Genomic DNA, 21459 nt, shown 5'->3' on the forward strand with positions numbered 1-21459 from the left:
CTTGCATTTGTAGCAAGAGATCCATCAACACCCACAAAACTGTTTAGCGTGATTTGGATGTGCAAGAGTTTGCAGGATAGACGACAGAAATCTGTTGAATTGCTGCAGATCTAAACACAGGAAGGATTCACATAGTATTTTTTGTTTAACTGACAGTTGATCATGGGAATATCGCATGGCCTTTTTAGGGCTTAAAATAGTACACCAGTTCTACTTGGCCCAGAACCCTAGAGGCGTCTGAGGGGGAACTTACTGCCACCAATAAAAAAGACGATGCAAAATAAAAAAAAAATAGATGTATATGGGATCTACCATATGTCTAAAGGTGTAACATGATCAAAATATGTGCTTGAGAAAAAAAATAGTTGGGATCTATGCTAATTAAAAAGGTATTTTTGTCTTGAAAGTACTGATACATTTAGATCGATCAATGATCAATGCTGCCTAGCTGACTATTTCAAGAATTCAGAATTCATCGACGTTCAGATGTTTTGAATGGAAGAACGTGTATTAGTGTGTAGTGGACATGACCCCCAAACTAATTAAACAGAGCTTTTAAGATTGACTACCTGACTTTGAAAACATGCATTTCAAACATGCATTTCTCTATTATAAATGAGGACCCATTTATGGTTGAATTACTGCTTAAGAATATGGCAGAATTCTGTTGATCTGAAGACAGACTCAATGCAGAAACACTAAGTAGGAGCAAAGGAGGACAGCAAAATGTGGGCACACTCTCACTGACAAATCAAGTGCCACAGGCCCCGATAGGAGGAAGTGATCGATCTCGTAATGGGATCACAATCAACTGCCGGCAGCAAGCACTTCAGCAGACACTCCAAACACATTTGGAAAGCGCAGCAGAGGAATGGGCGGAATCTCGTCTGTGTATACATTAAGGGCTGATACATCAGTTACTGGCAAGCATTCTGAGAGCGGCTCATCCCAACACTCGTCTGTTTATAATGGAGCGCAGGACGAGACGACAGGGAGCGCTGGTGACAGAAAAGACAGGTGAGGATAGACAGCACCATACCTGAACATGATGAATCCGATGGACTCGACAGCAGCCCTCCGAACATCATCGTTCACGTCACTCACCTGGCAGGAAGAGGGGTGAGACATCAAACAAGTGCATTCGGACAAAATATTAAACTCACTAATCTTAAAGAGAAAGAAAAAAAAAAAAGAAAAAAAAAATCGATGTCATAATTAACTAAACACATTAATTTGGTTTGATAGGATATTGCCAAATTTAATGATTAATTATCAGGTTCTCACATTTCAAAATTCCAACCTGTTAGTCTTTTTGTCCTCATGCAAGCAAACGCTCAATCCCTTACTGAGCAACGGCTAAATTTAGCTCTGTTTGGCATGCAGGTTATTTTCTTGCCATTGTATAAACAATCAAGTGATAAAGTTGAAGGGCCTGAGCTTTACCAGAGCCTAAATCTAAAAGAAATACTTAAATTACAACACTAGCATATTCATTAGAGGTGGGCGATATACCGGTAGACACGATTAACCGGTAGAGGTTTTGGACTGCCGTCTCTACCGCGGTTACGTTCATGCAATGTTTCTGTGCTGTGCAGACACGAAAGCTTATCGTTTACGTGCGTTTTTAAGCATTGCAGTTTAAAAACAAGTTATTTTAAAGCGTTGAAGCAAAATTAGTTAACTAATTTCAGTACATGCGCGCTCTCTCTCTGCTCATAAAGTGCATGAGAACTGAACGGAGTGCTTTTTGCCACTTAATTGAGCTTGAACAGTTAAATACCCATACAAAGACTAGGGGTGGGAATCACAAGGTACCTCACGATACGATACACGGCTCACAATACCGGTAATATTGCGACACAGCAATTCTGCGATAATCAATATATTGCTAGACAACTCTATGATGATACATCACAATATCTGTCTATGAAAACAAAATCCCAGTGAAAAGGTTAAGTGCAGGTTTTCCAGACTTAAAGGAACACGCCGACTTTTTGGGACTTTAGCTTATTCACCGTATCCCCCAGAGTTAGTCCATACATACCATTCTTAAGAGTATTAAAAACATTCAGACACTACAATCAAAAAAAAGAACATGACTGCTCAATAGAGTGTGAACCGAACGAAAGCCGTAACACAAACGCAGCAGGAGTCAGATTCCATTCATCACGAGAGCTGACAAACAAGATGATTGCAGAAGATTTGGTTTCAAAGCGAAATGTTGCCCCCGATACAACGATATATTGTCCTGTCTATATTTTGCCCCACCACTAGTAAAGACTGCATTGTTTTTTATACATTTGATTAATTTATACATTTTATGTAGCATTTCTAGTGCTTGAGGTTTTTCAGGTAGGCTATATGTCTTTGAACTAAAAAGAAAAACTACAATAGAACAGTTTACTTGTCTTCAGTAAGCTTGAGAGTTTTTAGGCTAGTATTAGTTTTTTGAATGATATTGAAAAATGGTGACAAGAATTATGAAATGTTAATGGTATCAAAAATTGATATCAAACTTAAAGCAAAAATTACTCATATCGTGATTTAAGATTTTGGTCATATTGCCCAGCCCTAATTTTCATGTTTTAAAGTTACAGAGAACAGGAAACGGAAACACTACAAGCTCTTTTGATGCAAGTACAACAGTGTATGGAAATGTCGCCACCTGCAGGAAATGCAGGAGAGACATCTTAAGTTTTACTTTAATTACTTGAAATCTTTAAACCATATGAAACATGTCCTAAATAAATATCATATACCTAAATATGTTTTTTTTTATGAAAACAAATTCTCAAAATACTGACTTGTTTGGTAATATCTAATTAAGATATTCTCAGATCACACATTTCAGAATAAGTTTACTGATTTTCAAAAGGTTTTGGTTGTCTAATAATACTTATTCTTTGTAATATTTGCTAGTGTAGACTCACAGCCACGTGTAGCAGTCGTCGGATGGCTTTGTTGTTCCCAGAGCCGCAGTATGCCATGGCCACTGTGTACATTCCCGAACGGCGCAGGATGGGGTCCTGTCAGGACAGTGAGATAAAACAGAAGCTCAATGTGCTGCCTGCACGCAAGACCAGAACCCTTAGACATCAGCGAGCTGCACAGTTAACATATTCACAGAATAAACATAGCTTTCTGGAAACAGTTAAGTCTACAAAGAATGCATTCTGCCTGGGAGAGACGGAATTAGCATGGAAGGACATCAAAAAATAATCTAGAAAATGGTGTTATGAACCATTACATTTGTATGAAAAATGAAGGTACTGCCCTTAAGTTCTTGATTTTATTATAGTTTTTAGAAAACCTCCCAGCAAAAATCAAGCATCAAAAAAGTTACAATAAATTTAAAACAGTGCTCACCTTATCTCTGCATAGACTTTCAATTAGAGCATCGGCCTCTTCCATTCTTCCGTACATCACCATGGCGATGCCAACAGCCAATCCGCGCAAGATCTTCTCATGCTGGGTCTCCTGAGCGTAACCCACCATGTCCTCTATTGCCTGGGCCGACTTTGAGCCCAACATCACCAGCCCCAGAGCAAGACCAGCCGCCTCTCCTGTGACAACACCAGTTAACAACATGACAGTGAGCTTAACCTTGAAATATACACCGATCAGGCATAACATTATGAAGTGAATAACACTGATTATCTCTTCATCACGGCACCTGTTAGTGGGTGGGATAAATTAGGCAGCAAGTGGAAATTTTGTCCTCAAGAAACAGGAAAAATGGGCAAGCGTAAGAATTTGAGCGAGTTTGACAAGGGCCAAATTGTGATGGCTAGACGACTGGGTCAGAGCATCACCAAAGCTGCAGCTCTTGTGGGGTGTTCCCGGTCTGCAGTGGTCAGTATCTATCAGAAGTGGTACAAGGAAGGAACAGTGGTGAACCGGCGACAGGGTCATGGGTGGCCAAGGCTCATTGATGCACGTGGGGAGCAAAGGCTGGCCCGTGTGGTCCGATCAAACAGATGAGCTACTGTAGCGCAAATTGCTCAAGAAGTTAATGCTGGTTCTTATAGAAAGGTGTCAGAATACACAGTGCATCTCAGATTGTTGTGTATGGGGCTGCATAGCCGCAGACCAGTCAGGGTGCACATGCTGACCCGTCCACCGCCGAAAGCGCCAACAGTGGTTACATGAGCATCAGAACTGGACCACAGAGCAATGGAAGAAAGTGGCCTGGACTGATGAATCACATTTTCTTTTACATCACGTGGATGGCTGGGTGCATATCTAATAATATTTTAAGCTGGGTTGTATAAGATTTTAGAATATTTTACATGCCTGTTACTGCATCATCTTGATAAAGGTTTGATTTGAGCAGATCGTAGACGTCTTGACGAGCAGTGCCCAGGGCAGCTAACCCCAGCCCCAGAGCGCCACCATGACGGACAATCTGCAAAGAATAAATATGGAGAATTAGTCCTGCTTTTTGGAGTCGAAGTGCTGCAAAACTTTATTTGAATGTGATTATGCACTTACATCATTACTGGCACTCTTGAGCTGGCTCAGAAGGTAGTCGATGATATCCCCTCCGTGATTAGCATGGATCAGCCCAAGGGCATACAGCCCTCCCCCTTCCTGATAGGCTGATCCAGGTGAGGTGTCTTTGGGCAGGTAAGTTGCCATTAACTGTAGTGCTTCCTTTTCATGACCCTGGACACAAAAGCAAGTACATTTAACAATGAAAATAAAAAAGATATCATTCAATCAATCAAAGATATGATTTTAACAATAAGAAAAAAATATTTCAGGCAGTTTCCACAAATAGTACTAGACACCCACTTCCTGCTATGCTGGAATGACCCTTGTTTTGTAATGGCAGAGAGTGCATGTGAAATGTGAAACGCAGTACAACATTGTAATTCAAATAGCAGTAGTACAAGCTCTTGACTGGTGGAAAGCAAATGAAAAGTGCTTATTCCTGGGACGTCAGTGCTATTTGAGAGGGTGTTTTCTGCCGCGAGTCTAATGTGGCGTTCACACCGGATGCGATTTGTGCGAAGGTGGACGCGTGTACATTTTGAGTTTACTCGCGTGAATCGCGCGTGACATTCACTGCACAACAGACGCGAATTCGCGTCATGGGCGGGGTTTCCGCCAGCGGCTCGTCTCGTTGAGAAATGGCTGACATGGGCTGTGTTTACATGTCTTTTTTTTGTTAAAATCTACTGTTAATGTGTGACAAAACGTAGTTTTAAGACTTTTTCAGTCGATAATGTAGTTGTTTAAAGCTCAAATCTGTGGTTTATTTATATAAAGAGTGCCTATTTGAACATTTTATCTGTGAGCTCCAGCAGACAGCGGCGGTCAGCGCTCGTCAAAGCCGGCGAGGGCAACCTTTCCTCGGCCAGTCCTTCTGCCGTCTGCCGCTGGCTCTGATGTCTCTGTGGTGTGTCTCGAGCTATAATTCGTCTTGTAACGGCCGATCTTTGGTCTCATGGATCTATAATTTGTTCCCTGGCAAATCGTTTAGGCTGAAGGCAAAGATAAGTTTCATTACTTTATATTTTTAGGCTATAACTGTACGTTGCAGTTGTAACGTTAGCCTACTAGCACTGACTTTGAATGTTTGGCTGCATTGTTTGCTTTATTTCATGTATAGCTTGTTATACATTACTTATACTTTTGTATTATTGATCATACATAAACTTGCATTTAACAAAAAGAGACTGGGTTGTGTTTGATGTCATTTAATGTTATCACAGTGATAATCATATTGTCTGAACCGCTACTAGAGCAAGCTCCTGATTGGTTAACGCGGCGCGAAATATCCGGCAAAGTTCAGATTTTTCAACTTGAGCGATTCCCGCGAATCGCGCGTTCAAAAGGCTCAATTCGCGTCCTTCGCGCCGCCTCAATCGCGCGTATCGCGCCGCAGAATGCCATTTCGTGTCTCTGCATTGACTTAACACGCGTCCGGTGTGAACGCACCATAACTGTCAACAGGCTGCACACTCCAGACTAACCCCATATCACGCAGACATGTTACTTGTTACACTGTGGGGATTGAGGTAGGCCTGCTATTTTTATTTGACGAAAAAAACGTATGTCGCGTCCCAATTCGCATACTATCCGTCCTAAATAGTATTCGAGAACAGAATTAGTATGTCCCATATCGTAGTATGTTGAAAAGAGTATTCCAAAGATACCCGGATGGTCTACTATTTCCAGTCAGAATTCAAAGTGCAGATCGACGCACACTCTAACGGCTGATATTGCCCACAACCCATTGCGATTTGGACGCAGATTCGATTAGAACTACAAACGCGGATAAAAAGTGTTAAAAAAACATGACGGATGTGCGAGTCCGACGGTTAAGTACAAAGGTTTAGATACAGGGGTTTGAGTGATCAATTATGAGTATTTAACCTGACGAAAAGATATTTATTAAAAGTTATCCATATTACATTTCACCTGCAGCAGCATTCGTGACGACTGTAAACAATAACACAGAACTGGATGCGTCGCTGACTTTGTGGTCCTTTTTAGCAGCTGTTGTGCAGTTAAACGCTGTATTGTATAATACTGCTGCTGCCTACATGCGCAAGAGGCAACTGTTTACACTTGTACGCGCATGCCCAGTGTGCATGAACGGTCATGTGACATGCGTTTTCGGTCATGCCGTTTAGTTTCTGAAACGCAATGGAAATGGCAGTGTAGACAAGGATCAAAACGCACCAGCATAAACGGCGCCTGAAACAAATCTAAAACAAACAAACAGAAATCCAAAACAGCAGAAATCTGAAACGGACAGAAATCTAAAGCAAACAAACAGAACAAAAATATACAACAAACTAATACGAAACAGACAGAAATCTAAAGCAAACAACAATAAACCGAACAAAAATATATATCAAACAAACAAATCTAAAACAGACTAATTGATAACTAAACTGTTGCCTATTTGTGGAAAGTGCCTGGATCTTATGGTAATGTTCACCTTGTGAATGACGCCAAGACTTGCTGTTGCTGTGAATTTGGCCCAATTAGTTGCTCTCGCCAGCCACTCCAAATTCTCTCTGTAAAATAAAAAGGTGACAATTCTCATCTCGGTCTTCTTGTTATCTACATAAAGAGGCCATGCTTCCGATTGGTGAGCCTGTGAATGTGCTTTACCGTAGAAACTGGTCACTTGTTGTTCCCGTGTGCATGAATGAGTTTGCTATGACCGTCGCCGTGTGACACACCGAATTTCGCACCGCATCCTGAAATGAATCAGGAATAAAACTGTTTAGCTTAGAAGTATACCAACATCTGGGATTTGATTCATGCTAAAAATGATACCAGCTGACGTCAAAGATCATTAGAGTCTTAAATACGTTCAAGAAGTTCCTCACCTTTGTGTTTTTGAGTATCATCAGGTCTGTGTTGTTGTTTCGTATGAGGAACTGAAGGTGCAGCTCAATGGCCATTTCACCACTTAGTATTTTGATCATTTTTGAGTTCTGGTCTTTTGGCTCGTCCTTCTATTTTAAACACATAAAATTTTTTTTAAAAAACATACACTTTTTATACAAGCGTAATATCTGATGAGTTAATAGACTTGAAGTGAAGACTCACCACATCCGCAGCCTTTCCAGCAGGAGAGCTTCCAGCTTTGTCTTCCGTCTCCATTGCATCACTGAAATAAGCACATATTCATTATATGTTCTATGTCAACTTTACTGTGGAAAATACAGCACATTTCAGACTTTCTAATTAAATATCCTGAGACTGAACCCATAATCAAAAAAAAGTAGGGATGCATGATATTGGACTTCTGCCGATATCTGATATGCCGATATTTTTCAACTAATTTTGGCCGATGCACGTTTATTTTTTCCCTTTGTTTGGAAACAAAACAATTTTGAGCAAAAACTTTTTTTTTTCTCATTCTGGTTTCAAATTTCTGAGGTATCCTTACTAAATGTATACTTGTTAAAGATAAATAAATGTTAAAAAAGTTATTTTTATAATAAGAGTATATTAAAAACTCTGAAAATAATAATAATGTCAGTAATTTTTCACCCCTGACAGATGCAGTTGTAACCTAAATATCTTTTTTTTGTGATTTAACGTTTGTGCACATGAAGTGGGGGTGACATGACATCAGTTGATGCTGTCTTTAGCTTCAAACTAAAATTCTACATTATTTTAGAGTACAATAGTATTTAATATGTTGGTTGCAGTTGTGAGTTAATAAACATGTAACTGGTTGAGTAAAATAGGCACATAATATTATAATATAGAAATACTGATTGACAGGGTATCTGCAGGTTTCACCAAGTCAAATTTAAGACTTTTTAAGACCATTATGAATTAAATTTAAGACCTATATAACGCAAGAAAAAAAAAATCACAAAATGACTTGCAAAGCAAAGTATTAGTAAACTTGCACTTCCTCATAGCTCAATCCCATCAGGATTAATATACAAACACACTAGCGGTCAAAAGTTTGACAACGGTAAGACTTTTTAATGTTTTTACAGAAGTCTCTTCTGCTCACCAATGCTGCATTTATGTTATTAAAAATACAAAAAATCTGTAATATTGTGACAGTTCTGTTGTGACTTTTCTCTATGTGAATATATAGTAAAGTGTAATTTATTCATGTGATCAAAGCTGAATTTATCATCATTACTCCAGTCTTCAGTGTCACATGCCCCTTCACTAATCATTCTCATATGAGGATTTGATGATCAACAAACATTTTTGATTATTATCAGTGTTGAAAGTGTAAAACATTTTTTTTAGGATTCTTTGATGAATAGAAAGTTCTAAAGAACAGCATTTATCTGAAATAGAAAGTAAAAAAAAAGGTTTTTGAATGATTATGTGACTCTAAAGTCTGGAGTAATGATGCTGAAAATTCAGCTTTGAATCACAGAAATAAACTGCATATTCAAATATAAAAAAAGTTAATAAATGCAGCCTTGGTAAGCAGAAGAGACTTCTTTAAATACCATTCTCAAACTTTTGACCGGTAGAGTGAGAGTGTGAGTGTGTGTGTCTGCATGTATGTGTATTTATATATATATATATATATATATATATATATATATATAACAAATTTTCTGAAATGTTCATGTTTTTTGTGTTTATTTTTCATAATTAGGATGCCACATTTACCATATCATTATGTCAGATGCACTATAGTCACACATGGCAATAAAACAAACAAAATGCATGAATCTTGTTTGACAATAGGACAAATAAGTACAACTTAAATATACAGATACAAACAGTCCTTTTAGTTTAGGTAGGCTACTGTTTGTTTTTCCCCGTTGTTGTTGTTTGATTAATATTAACGACTCGGCCAGGAGCGGGTATAGGCTAGGCTATATTGGGTTGCTTTCACTTTAAGACCTACAGTAATGAACACATTCGGTAGTACACTCGCGCGAGCGCTGACAGGCGGCAAACGCGTGCACAGAATCCGCAGCCAGTCTGACATCGGTCCGTGTGGCAGTAGCGAATCAGTTCGGGGTTTACATCGCTTTTTTAGTGCTATCGGGAATATCATACTTTTATTTGGTCATTATGCGAGATGGCAGGTAAGAAAGATTCGCCTTCGCTTTCACGATCGCGTGAACTGGAAGAACTGGAGAACTGAAGCTGAAGAATAAAATCTGTTTGATGTGTCTGTGGTACAATCCAAAAGAGACTCGTGCCAATAACATGAAAGCTGATTGGCTGCTATATAAGATGCATGCTGGTCTCATTTGTAGTTGTAAAATTGCAAACTATAGTTGGACTAGCGAAAGAACGAACTACAACACACACACACACTAAAGCGCTGCCGGAGCATTTCAATGAGCAAGAGGTAGCGTTACATGGACGTAGGAAAATTAAGACCCGTTTAAAATTATTTAAGACCTTGAACTCAATACTTCAGCGAATTTAAGACTTTTTAAGGCCTAAAATTTTGATTTAGAAATTTAAAGACATTTAAGACTTTTTAAGATCCCGCGGGTACCCTGATTGATATATCCCTCAATTAAATCGTATCGCAGAACTTTTTGAGGTAAATATTTTATCACTGGCTATGAGAATCGATATCGTATCGGATTGTGATGAACCGTCCGATTTACACCCCTAGCATTTTACCTTTAAAGCACAATAATAAATCAGTGGTGCGAGTGCTTTTGGTATGAGCGCGAAAACTGCAGGAATTAGTCAAATTGTGTGCAATACAAGCACTATTCAACCGGAGCGAGTGAGTGAGAACGCACAGCTGGTATCGGTGTATCGATACTGCAGAAAAGTAATATAGGAACCGTAAATATCTGTATATTTGGCAACACTTTTTCGCACATCTATCATTTTGCTTCAGAATTCATTATTCAAACAGAACAGGTAACCTCAATCTCCCACCTGTCTTTATCTTGGGTGGGCACAGTGCCCGTGTTGGTGGAGCCGGGCACAGCGGGGATGGGTGTGCCTACGGTCCGCAAGTTCTGAATGACCGAGGACAGGAACTGCTGGCTGGCGCTCTCATACAGGTCAAAGCAGATCTGATAGGCCATCAGGAGGTTGTCCTCCTTCACCAGCTTCTCCAAAATATCACTCACAGCTTGAGGGTCGTCCAGGAAAATCAGACACTATGATGAAAAAGAAAGATGTTAGAGAGGAATCTCTGAAGGCACAATGAAGCTGAAGTGCGCTCAAGACAGGTCACCTGGCAGACGTTAATGAAGTCAGGCTTCTCCAGGTTCATGTACAGCTTGACGAGAACTCGGAGAACTTCGTTACGAAACTTCTTGTTCTGCATGAGGGACATGCAGATCTTCAGGCTGTAGGCCAGCAAACCACCAATGTCATTCTGTAGGAAAAACAAAACATGAAAAACTACTGTCATTGAGGTTGACATCACATCCACAAGCTCATTAAAATATGACTAACATCTATCCACAACATTTTAAAATACATTGCGGAAAAAAAAAAAAGTCATACATTGTCCACAAATGTGGTGCAACAAACATACAGGTAAAACATTATAAAAAAATTTATTTCTATATTAATAAAGCATGACATTTGGGGGAGAGTTTTACCTTTTATATGCCCGAATATCTTTAAATCTTGGAAATAATAATTTAGATGTGTACACTAGGTTGGCAAGATATTATAAAAAACAACATTCATTGCAATATTTTGTTTTTTCTGTGATATAAATTGAAAAAATACAGGATTTTCACCAGATGACTTGGAACAGCTATACTTGGAAAGAATGAATCATTTTGTAAAAAGAATAATATTATCAAAAATTTGAAAAAATACTTTTTACTCTGAAGACTTGCCTAAAAGGCTAAATTATGTTAGGGCTAAACGATTTAGGGAAAGCTTCACTTTAATATATACATATAATTATTTTTATTTTATTTTTTTGTAGTCTTTCAACTTCAATATTTCACCTTTAATTCAATTTGATATTTGATATTTTTTGTAAATATTCAAACTTTTTCTAGCAATTTATAAGTAAAAATCTAAATCATTTCTAGCATTTTTTATTTAATTCCACTTGAGCTTTCATAGGCCACATTGCCACTGTTTTTGACCAATTCAATATGAGTAAAATTTTTTACAATGAATTTACTGTGATTATGAACTAAAAAGATTAAATAAATTAAGAAATATATTGCAATATTATTGTACTTAATACAAAATTATGCAACTTAAACGATATTCTTAACATCTTAACAATAAAAATAAAAAAAATGTACAAATTAAAAATAGTAAAAGGTAACCTTTTATATTGATTTAAACTTTTATTTTGACGGGTTGCACTGCTGGTTTCAGCGTGAAGCTTGGCACTGTGTTAATTTACATGCACGCAGCTCATGATATCAAGTGTGTAAAACGCCACGCTTCACTCTGAAACCAGCAGTGCATATATTTATCTGATTAAATTGCATCCTGTGCAATTTGACAATACCAAGCCAAATTGTAATATCGATTTTATTTCTATACATCACAAACTCTGCACACTTCACTATGAAACGATGAGCTCAACGACACAATGAACCAGCAATATTAATATCAAGATTCTGCAGATAAATCACATACAGACTCCAGGATGGTTTTCTCAAAGATGTCCAGGCGTCTGGTCTCCAGCGCGATGCCAATGGCTTGTTTGTACTTATGATCCCCAAGGCAGCGCTGGAACATCTTATTGACAATTCCCTCCAGACGAGGATCGATGCTTTTCTTCTCCTCATCCTCCGGCAGCTCGGCATTCTCAACACGGAGTTTGGTGTAATGATCGATACACTTGGCTGATGGGGGAAAGAACATATACTCACTTTTTGATCAAAAGAACAGTAATATTGTGAATTACAACTCTTTGAATATATTAGTGTCATAATCTTCAGTGTCACATGATCCTTCAGAAATCATTCTAGTATGCTGATTTAATGCTCAAGAAACATTTAATATGATGAGTATTATCAATGTTGAAAACAGTTCAAAACAACAGCGTTGATCAATTTAATGCACCCTCGCTGAATAAAAGCATTCATTCCTTTTAAAACATCTGGTCACTTACCAATAATGGTCTCCACATACTCAGAATCGTCAGTGACGTTGAAGAGATCTCCAGCACCCAGCGCGTAGTTTAAAGACTCGTCAAACGCACCGAGGTGGTAAAAGACTTTAGACGCCACCAGTGCAGCAAACTCTCTGCTCCGAAACGTCTCATCCTCATACAGGACCTCGCTGAAAGAGACCAAACACATTTCATTAGCATCAAAAACACTCAATAATATCTTCATTTACAGCCATTTCATTACAAACCTGCATGATCTTTTTTTCCAATCAACACAAAAGAAGAAAACTGAACTATAAAATAATATGATTTCATACTAAGGACAATAGCAGCTCGGCCATTGTTCATCATTTATCCGTACGCGTTCCATAAAAGAAAAAACCTCAAACTAAGGGTTTCTATTCAATATGGAAAAAAAACATAGAATAAGAATTATCATTATTATCCATATTTTATAATATATATTAGTGGTGGTTAAAGAGATTCCCCCTTCCATATATAAAGTGCTTTGAGTGCAGAGAAAAGTGCTATGTAAATAATAAATTTAATAAAATAATAATAATAATAATAATAATAATAATAATAATAATAATAATAGTAATAGTATATTATTTTACACAACAAAAGTAAAATTACAATAATATATTTATGCATTCACATGGGACATACTTTTCAGATTCAAATTATTTAAAAGAAAAAACAATACTATTGCAATAATACTATTGTTATGTAATAAATATTGTTAGCATTGTAATTATTTTATTTTATTATTTAAATGACTTAAAATCAATAAAGAAATATTACTATTGCAATAGGTCCTATTTCACTGAAAAATAAACCTTCCATTGAATTAATATAATAATTATATTTAAAATCAAAAATACTATCGTAGTGTAAAATACAAAATGAGTATTTAATTAGTAGTATAATAATAATATAAAAACAAGTATTATTGTTGATATTATTTTACACAACATTAAAATTACATTAATTTTTTTTCTCTCCTGAAATCTGACATTTTTCCATATTTATAATGCCTTCAAAAATGAGCAACGGTCAGCGCTACTTACATTTTGTCGACTGATTCTGAAATCTCAGCCCAAAAGTCATTGACGATTGAGTTTAGTTTGTGTAGAGCGAACTCCTTAAAAAGAAGAATAATATTGTTAATAACATGTAGGTCCATGTAATAAGCATGTATGTATTTGTTTGAGCACATGTACCTTGAGCTGTGGCTCATCTTCATCCAGGAGGGAAATGATACCAGCTACAAAACCGAAAAGTGTCCATTAGTACAGATTAAACAGATTCCCTGTCTGTCAATCATCTCCCTTTCTATCATCTATCGGTGTTATACGGCTAACGTTTAGTGACAGTGACATGACAGACCTGATAAATAACCTCAGACATACGTTAATCACACAACTAACACACATGGCTTCTTGATCATAACTATACAGTCAAAACAACTCAGTCATAAGTCTGAGATAAAAAGAGAAATTAATTATGATGTAGTCAGTCATTATTATGAGATGAGACAAAATGATGATGTAGTGTCATAATGAGATAAGTCAAAATATGATGTACTCGGTCATAATTAGATAAATTTGAAATTGAAATACTAAGTCATAATTATGAGAAGTCGAAATACGATGTACTCAATCATAATCAGGGCTTGACATAACGCTTCTCTGCTTGTCTGGGACAAGTGGATTTTTTTGAAGGGGCAAGTGAAAGAATTTTAATTGCACGACCGGACAAGTATCCGGAATTAAACATCAATAACAAAAAAAATAACTGGAATCATCAAACCGTGAGAATTATTCAGATTTTATTGCATAGTGTAAGTGGTGATTGATAGTGAATAATAATATATAATATATAAATGCACTGACGGTAACAAGGTTGTGCTGTTGAGGCTCTCGTAGCCTCTCGAGGAGAAATGGAAACATATGAGCGCAGCTCAAAGAAACTCAGTAACATACTTCGGTTTTTATATTTATAACATACGATACAGTTAAGCAACATCACACGACCAAGAGTGCTGAATACCATCACGAGTCACGACTGAAAAATGATGATTTCATATGACAGTTCAATAAACAAGTAATTCATATTAAGTTACTGCAATATTTACAAGACTGTTTTTGTTCTGTTTCAGCAGAAAATATCGTTCCAAACAAAGATCACAGCAGTCATGTTTCATTACTGAATAATTCAGCGTTTTGAACAAATCAGTTGAGTCCAAAGATTCAATGACCAATTCATAAACGACTCTTTCCTGAACGAATGAGCCGTCTGAGCAAATCGACTCAATGACTCACTCATTAGGACGGTCACCTGCCGCCGCCTACTGGCGGTTTAGTTTCGTGTTTAAAAGTATTATTCAATATTTCTTATCTGTATATTCAAAAAATATTTATAAACAATCTCATAATATTATTTAATGCAGTTGTAATTTTTCAGTGGAAATTATTTAATTTGATTGGTAACAGCCCTATAGTGTCTTATTCTAATTGAATGTATTGATCAAATTTAAGAATATAAAATGACAGCTGAAGCACAGCCTATATTTATTAAGATTAGGGGGAAAATGGCCTTTATAAAAGGTAAAAGTATCGCAAATTTGCAGATTTAAATATGTCAAAGCTAATTGAACACTGGTGAGAATATTGCTTCAGAATAAATTATATTTACAACAAACGCCGCACAAGCAAATGTTTTACTTGGACAAGTGAATAACAGATTTACTTGTCCGAAGGACAATCACGTGGACAGGCTTAGAGGGATAGTTCACCCAAAAATGAAAATTAGCCCATCATTTACTCACCCCGAAGTCATCCTAGGTGTATATGACATTCTTCTTTCAGACGAATAAAATCGGAGTTATATTACAAAAGTCCAGGCCAATCCAAGCATTAGAATTAGAAGACCGACCGCCTTCCATGGAAGTGTTGAAAGTGAAACTCAAGATGCGTACGTGACGTCATGACCAGCGTACCTGGTCGCGTTAAGGCCTATACACACCGGGACGAATATCGCACGCGCTTATCGCCAGCGTTTTTCGTGACGTTTTTCGACGCGTCTTGAGTGTTCACACCCAAGCGATTTCCACTGGCGATGCGCCGAGTGAACGTGCACATTCAGTAGATGCGCTCCCGGTACACAAGGTGGTGCTGCGGCACTTTACGCTTCTGACACTCGCTTCTCACACAGAAAAAGAAGAGGAGAGACAGTATTTACGTGCTTGCCAAAACCACAGATATATTATGTCTATGGCAAAACCATTCACACACTTTTTGCTAACTGGCAAGCAGCATTAGCAGACCATCTTCTTCTTTGTCTACTTACTACTTCTTCTTCGTATCAATGTGTGCTCGGCAAGACCGATTTTGTGCTTGAGCGCCACCCAGTCGTGTTGTACTGTCACTTCAGCAGCTCCAGGCACGTGAACAAAAGCGCTGATCTCATTGGTCGGCCAGTTTTTAATGCGCCGCGTCAAAATACAAAAACGAACCCGAGGCGTTTTTTTAAAAATGACGCTTTTACGCCTGGCATTTTACGCGTCAGTGTGAACACTCACATTGGCGCCCATTGTTTAGTCACGAGGCGTTAATCGTCGGCGATAAACGCGCGCGAAAATCGTCCCGGTGTGAACAGGCCTTTAGTCTTTCGATCGGCAGGGGAACTTTCGACAATTTTTCCATAAATTGAACAGGGGAGGCGGTCGGTCGAAAGTTTACTTGATAAAGTTTTAAATATGGATATTTTTCTTACACAAACGCAACAATTCGCTTCAGAAGGCCTTTATTAACACCCCAGAGCAGCGTGGAGCACGTTATTTGATGGGTGGATGCACTTTTGGACTTCAAAAAAAGAGCAACTATGAATCCAATTCTAATGCTTGGATTACCTTGGACTTTTGTAATATAACTCAGATTTTATTTGTCTGATAGAAGAATGTCATATACACCTAGGATGACTTGAGGGTGAGTATATTATGGGCTAATTTTCATTTTTGGGTGAATTATCCCTTTAATGTCGAGCCCTGATAATGATGAGATAAAGTCAAAATACGATGTACTCAGCCATAATTATGAGACAAACATCGAAATATGATGTATTCAGTCATAATTACGGGATAAAAGGGCGAAATATGATGTACTCAGCCATAATTATAAGATAAAAACTCGAAAAATGTTGTATTCAGCCATAATTACAGGATAAAAAGTCGAAATATGATGTTTTCAGTCATAATTACGGGATAAAATGGTGAAAATTATGTATTAGGTCATAATTATGAGATAAAAAGTCGAAATATGATGTACTCAATATAAATTAAAAAAATCTGTTATACGGCTAACGTTTAGCAACAGTGACATGACAGATCTGCTAACTTACATAACCTCAGACACACGTTATAATAACAACTAACACACACACGGCTTATTGATCATAACAATACAGTCAAAACAATGTTGAGGCACATACGTTATAACTGATCAACCTTTCAAAAACCACACTATTTTATCGATGTAAACAAACCACAGCAGTGAAAATGGCACGAGGAATGACATTAATACACACGTAAACTATCATCAAAGCATTTAAGCGTTAAAGTAGTGCATAAAGCACACATATAAGCGCAGATATATTAGCATTCGACAAAAATAGAGTTATAAAGCTCGCTGCGCGTCTGCGGTGTGTTAGCCGTTAGCTGTGTGACTCAGCTAAATCAAACGCGCTGTTTCTCGTTCAGTCGCATTCACTCACCGGCTGAAGTGATCATGTCTGTCTGCGACTGTCACCGGATCTCCTCCAGCACAATGATTTAATCACACAAACAGTAATAAGAAGAATAAAGTCTATCGGACTCTCAATGAAACAGTGTGAGCGATCAACTGCTATTACAGCACAAACTCATCCGACAATGAGCGGCTCTGCCGGACACACCGAGAACTGTGCCTGAGAATATATATAATTTAGTTAAAAAATCACACGCTGAAGAATACATAAAAGTGGCAATAAGAAAATATTATACAACTGTTCTTTTATGGGTAGTATCAATTATTTTCAAATAAATATATTAGATGTGTAGGGAATGTAGTAAGTCAATGTTTCCAGACAGGCTTTGCAGCAGTCACCCCGGCAGTGGCTCTTCTTCTCTGATGTTCAGTGAGGGGATGTGAAGCTGTGGCTCGTCATGCCACTCCGTGGTCCAAGATGGATATATAAATATGACTGTCATAATTTAGATATATCAAAATATCATAATTATGATTAACAAAAGCATGTTTTGTTGTGAAATGTGGTGAAAATGGGCCCCAATTTGTAACAATTAAAAAAATGCCATATTATTATAAATAGTATTGTTTTAACCAATTTGTGCCCAAATTTTTCTGAATGGTTTCATGCATATAGTCATGTTAATAGTGTCCTATGTGAACATGTTCTGCATTTATTTTCCCCAGGTTTTAGTTTTTTTTTCTTGAAAATTGTATTTGAATGTGTGGCAACTATAGTTGCCGGTGGGCAAATATGTTGTATGCTGCCCTTTCAATGTCAAATTTGACTAGGAGGTGAACATTTGGCATCTAACTCAAAATAACTGTTTTCAACAGATCAATCTTTATTCATAAACACATTTATTGTGTATAAAAGTCGAAGAACATTCGATGTAAGCTGCATCTATCTTATAATCTGTTGAATATTAAAATACAACAAACAACAAATACATTTGTCTTTGCTCCTCCATGAACTGCCACCTTAATGTGGTGGAGGGGTTTGAGTACCCGAATGACCCTAGGAGCTACGTTGTCTGGGGCTATATGCCCCTGGTAGGGTCTCCCAAGGCAAACAGGTCCTAGGTGACGGGTCAGACTAAGAACAGTTCAAAAACCCCTTATGAAGAAAACAAAAACAAGGACCGTGACGTCGCCCGGTACGGCGCAGCCGGGGCCCCACCCTGGAGCCAGGCCTGGGGTTGGGGCTCGTATGCGAGCGCCTGGTGGCCGGGCCTTCCCCCACGGGGTCCGGCCGGGCTCAGCCCAAAGGAGCGACGTGGGGACACCTTCCCGTGGGCTCACCACTCACGGGAGGGACCGTAAGGGGCCGGTGCAAAGCGAATCGGGCAACAGTCGAAGGCGGGGGCCTAGACGACCCGATCCCTGGACACGGAAACTGGCTCTTGGGACATGGAATGTCACCTCGCTGGCGGGGAAAGAGCCTGAGATTGTGCGTGAGGTTGAGAGGTTCCGACTAGAGATAGTCGGAATCACCTCCACGCACGGCTTGGGCTCTGGAACCACACTCCTCGAGAGGGGATGGACTCTTCACCACTCTGGAGTTGCCCATGGTGAGAGGCGGCGGGCTGGTGTGGGTTTGCTTATAGCCCCCCAGCTCTGCCGCCATGTGTTGGAGTTTACCCCGGTGAACGAGAGGGTCGTTTCCCTGCGGCTTCGGCTCGGGGATAGGTCTCTCAATGTTGTGTGTGCCTACGGGCCAAACAGCAGTGCAGAGTACCCGGCCTTCTTGGTGTCCCTGGGAGGGGTGCTGGAGAGTGCTCCGACTGGGGACTCCGTCGTTCTACTGGGGGACTTCAACGCCCACGTGGGCAATGACAGTGAAACCTGGAGGGGCGTGATTGGGAGGAACGGCCCCCCTGATCTGAACCAGAGTGGTGTTCAGTTATTGGACTTCTGTACTAGTTACAGTTTGTCCATAACGAACACCATGTTCAAGCATAAGGGTGTCCATCAGTGCACATGGCACCAGGACACCCTAGGTCGTAGGTCAATGATCGACTTTGTGGTCGTTTCATCTGACCTGCGGCCGTATGTCTTGGACACTCGGGTGAAGAGAGGGGCGGAGCTGTCAACTGATCACCACCTGGTGGTGAGTTGGATCTGATGGCGGGGAGGAAGCTGGATAGACTCGGTAGACCCAAACATACTGTGAGGATCTGCTGGGAACGTTTGGCCGAAGTAAGGGATGCCGTCAAGCTGAAGAAGGAGTCCTATCGGGCCTGGCTGGCTTGTGGGACTCCTGAGGCAGCTGACAGGTACCGGCAGGCTAAACGGACTGCAGCCCGGGTGGTTGTGGAGGCAAAAACTCGGGCCTGGGAGGAGTTCGGTGAGGCCATGGAAAAGGACTATCGGCTGGCCTCGAAGAGATTCTGGCAAACCGTCCGGCGCCTCAGGAGGGGGAAGCAGTGCCCTACCAACGCTGTTTACAGTGGCGATGGGCGGCTGTTGACCTCGACTGGGGATGTTGTCGGACGGTGGAAGGAATACTTCGAGGATCTCCTCAATCCCGCCGTCACGTCTTCCATTGAGGAAGCAGAGGGTGGAGGCTCAGAGGAGGACTCGTCCATCACCCAAGCTGAAGTCACCGAGGTGGTCAAGAAACTCCTCGGTGGCAAGGCACCGTGGGTGGATGAGATCCGCCCTGAGTACCTCAAGTCTCTGGATGTTGTGGGGCTGTCTTGGCTGACACGCCTCTGCAGCATCGCGTGGCGGTCGGGGACAGTGCCTCTGGGATGGCAAACCGGGGTGGTGGTCCCTCTTTTTAAGAAGGGGGACCGGAGGGTGTGTTCCAACTATAGGGGGATCACACTTCTCAGCCTCCCCGGGAAAGTCTATGCCAGGGTACTGGAGAGGAGAATTCGGCCGATAGTAGAACCTCGGATTCAGGAGGAACAGTGTGGTTTTCGTCCTGGTCGTGGAACACTGGACCAGCTCCATACCCTCTACAGGGTGCTGGAGGGTTCATGGGAGTTTGCCCAACCAGTCCACATTTGTTTTGTGGATTTGGAGAAGGCATTCGACTGTGTCCCTCGCGGTGTCCTGTGGAGGGTGCTGGGGGAATATGGGGTCCGGGGTCCTTTGCTGAGGGCTGTCCGGTCCCTGTATGACCGAAGCAGGAGTTTGGTCCGCATTGCCGGCAGTAAGTCAGACTTGTTCCCAGTGCATGTTGGACTCCGGCAGGGCTGCCCTTTGTCGCCGGCTCTGTTCATAATTTTTATGGACAGAATTTCTAGGCGCAGCCAAGGGCCGGAGGGTGTCAGGTTTGGGGACCACACGGTTTCGTCTCTGCTCTTTGCGGATGACGTTGTCGTATTGGCCCCTTTTAACCCGGACCTTCAGCATGCACTGGGACGGTTTGCAGCAGAGTGTGAAGCGGCTGGGATGGGGATCAGCACCTCCAAATCCGAGGCCATGGTCCTCAGTCGGAAAAGGGTGGCTTGCCCACTTCAGGTTGGTGGAGAGTTCCTGCCCCAAGTGGAGGAGTTCAAGTATCTAGGGGTCTTGTTCACGAGTGAGGGGAGGATGGAACGGGAGATTGACAGACGGATCGGTGCAGCTTCTGCAGTAATGCGGTCGATGTACCGGTCTGTCGTGGTGAAGAAAGAGCTAAGCCGTAAGGCGAAGCTCTCGATTTACCGGTCAATCTACGTTCCTACTCTCACCTATGGTCATGAGCTTTGGGTCATGACTGAAAGGACAAGATCCCGGATACAGGCGGCCGAAATGAGCTTTCTCCGCAGGGTGGCTGGGCGCTCCCTTAGAGATAGGGTGAGAAGCTCAGTCACTCGGGAGGAACTCGGAGTAGAGCCGCTGCTCCTCCACATCGAGAGGGGACAGCTGAGGTGGCTCGGGCATCTGTTCCGGATGCCTCCTGAACGCCTTCCCGGGAAGGTGTTTCGGGCATCTCCAACCGGGAGGAGGCCCCGGGGAAGACCAAGGACACGCTGGAGGGACTATGTCTCCCGGCTGGCCTTGGAACGCCTCGGTGTCCCCCCGGAAGAGCTAGAGGAAGTGTCTAGGGAGAGGGAAGTCTTGGCATCTCTGCTTAGACTGCTGCCCCCGCGACCCGGCCCCGGATAAGCGGAAGAAGATGGATGGATACATGGACATTTGTCTTAAAGT

General features: G+C 40.6%; 1 protein-coding gene across 1 annotated transcript in view; it reads right to left on the bottom strand.

Moving 5' to 3' along the window:
• psmd1 (proteasome 26S subunit, non-ATPase 1) overlaps window positions 1-17699 on the bottom strand; it is a 50003-nt gene extending 32304 nt beyond the window's left edge. Inside the window, exons 1-16 of the mRNA XM_079808321.1 lie at window positions 17306-17699; window positions 13756-13799; window positions 13603-13676; window positions 12533-12702; window positions 12055-12263; window positions 10670-10813; window positions 10366-10592; window positions 7573-7633; window positions 7350-7478; window positions 7129-7217; window positions 6953-7031; window positions 4492-4665; window positions 4294-4405; window positions 3367-3563; window positions 2931-3026; window positions 1040-1104 (exon numbers count right to left, since the gene is read on the bottom strand). Coding sequence (XP_079664447.1) covers window positions 1040-1104; window positions 2931-3026; window positions 3367-3563; window positions 4294-4405; window positions 4492-4665; window positions 6953-7031; window positions 7129-7217; window positions 7350-7478; window positions 7573-7633; window positions 10366-10592; window positions 10670-10813; window positions 12055-12263; window positions 12533-12702; window positions 13603-13676; window positions 13756-13799; window positions 17306-17321 — 1886 coding nt within the window. The 5' untranslated portion in view covers window positions 17322-17699. The remainder of the gene's footprint in view (window positions 1-1039; window positions 1105-2930; window positions 3027-3366; window positions 3564-4293; window positions 4406-4491; window positions 4666-6952; window positions 7032-7128; window positions 7218-7349; window positions 7479-7572; window positions 7634-10365; window positions 10593-10669; window positions 10814-12054; window positions 12264-12532; window positions 12703-13602; window positions 13677-13755; window positions 13800-17305) is intronic.
• Between the last annotated feature and the right edge of the window lie 3760 nt (window positions 17700-21459).

The sequence above is a fragment of the Gobio gobio genome (assembly GCF_949357685.1).
Source record: "Gobio gobio genome assembly, chromosome: 24".
In the NCBI taxonomy this organism is placed as follows: domain Eukaryota; kingdom Metazoa; phylum Chordata; class Actinopteri; order Cypriniformes; family Gobionidae; genus Gobio; species Gobio gobio.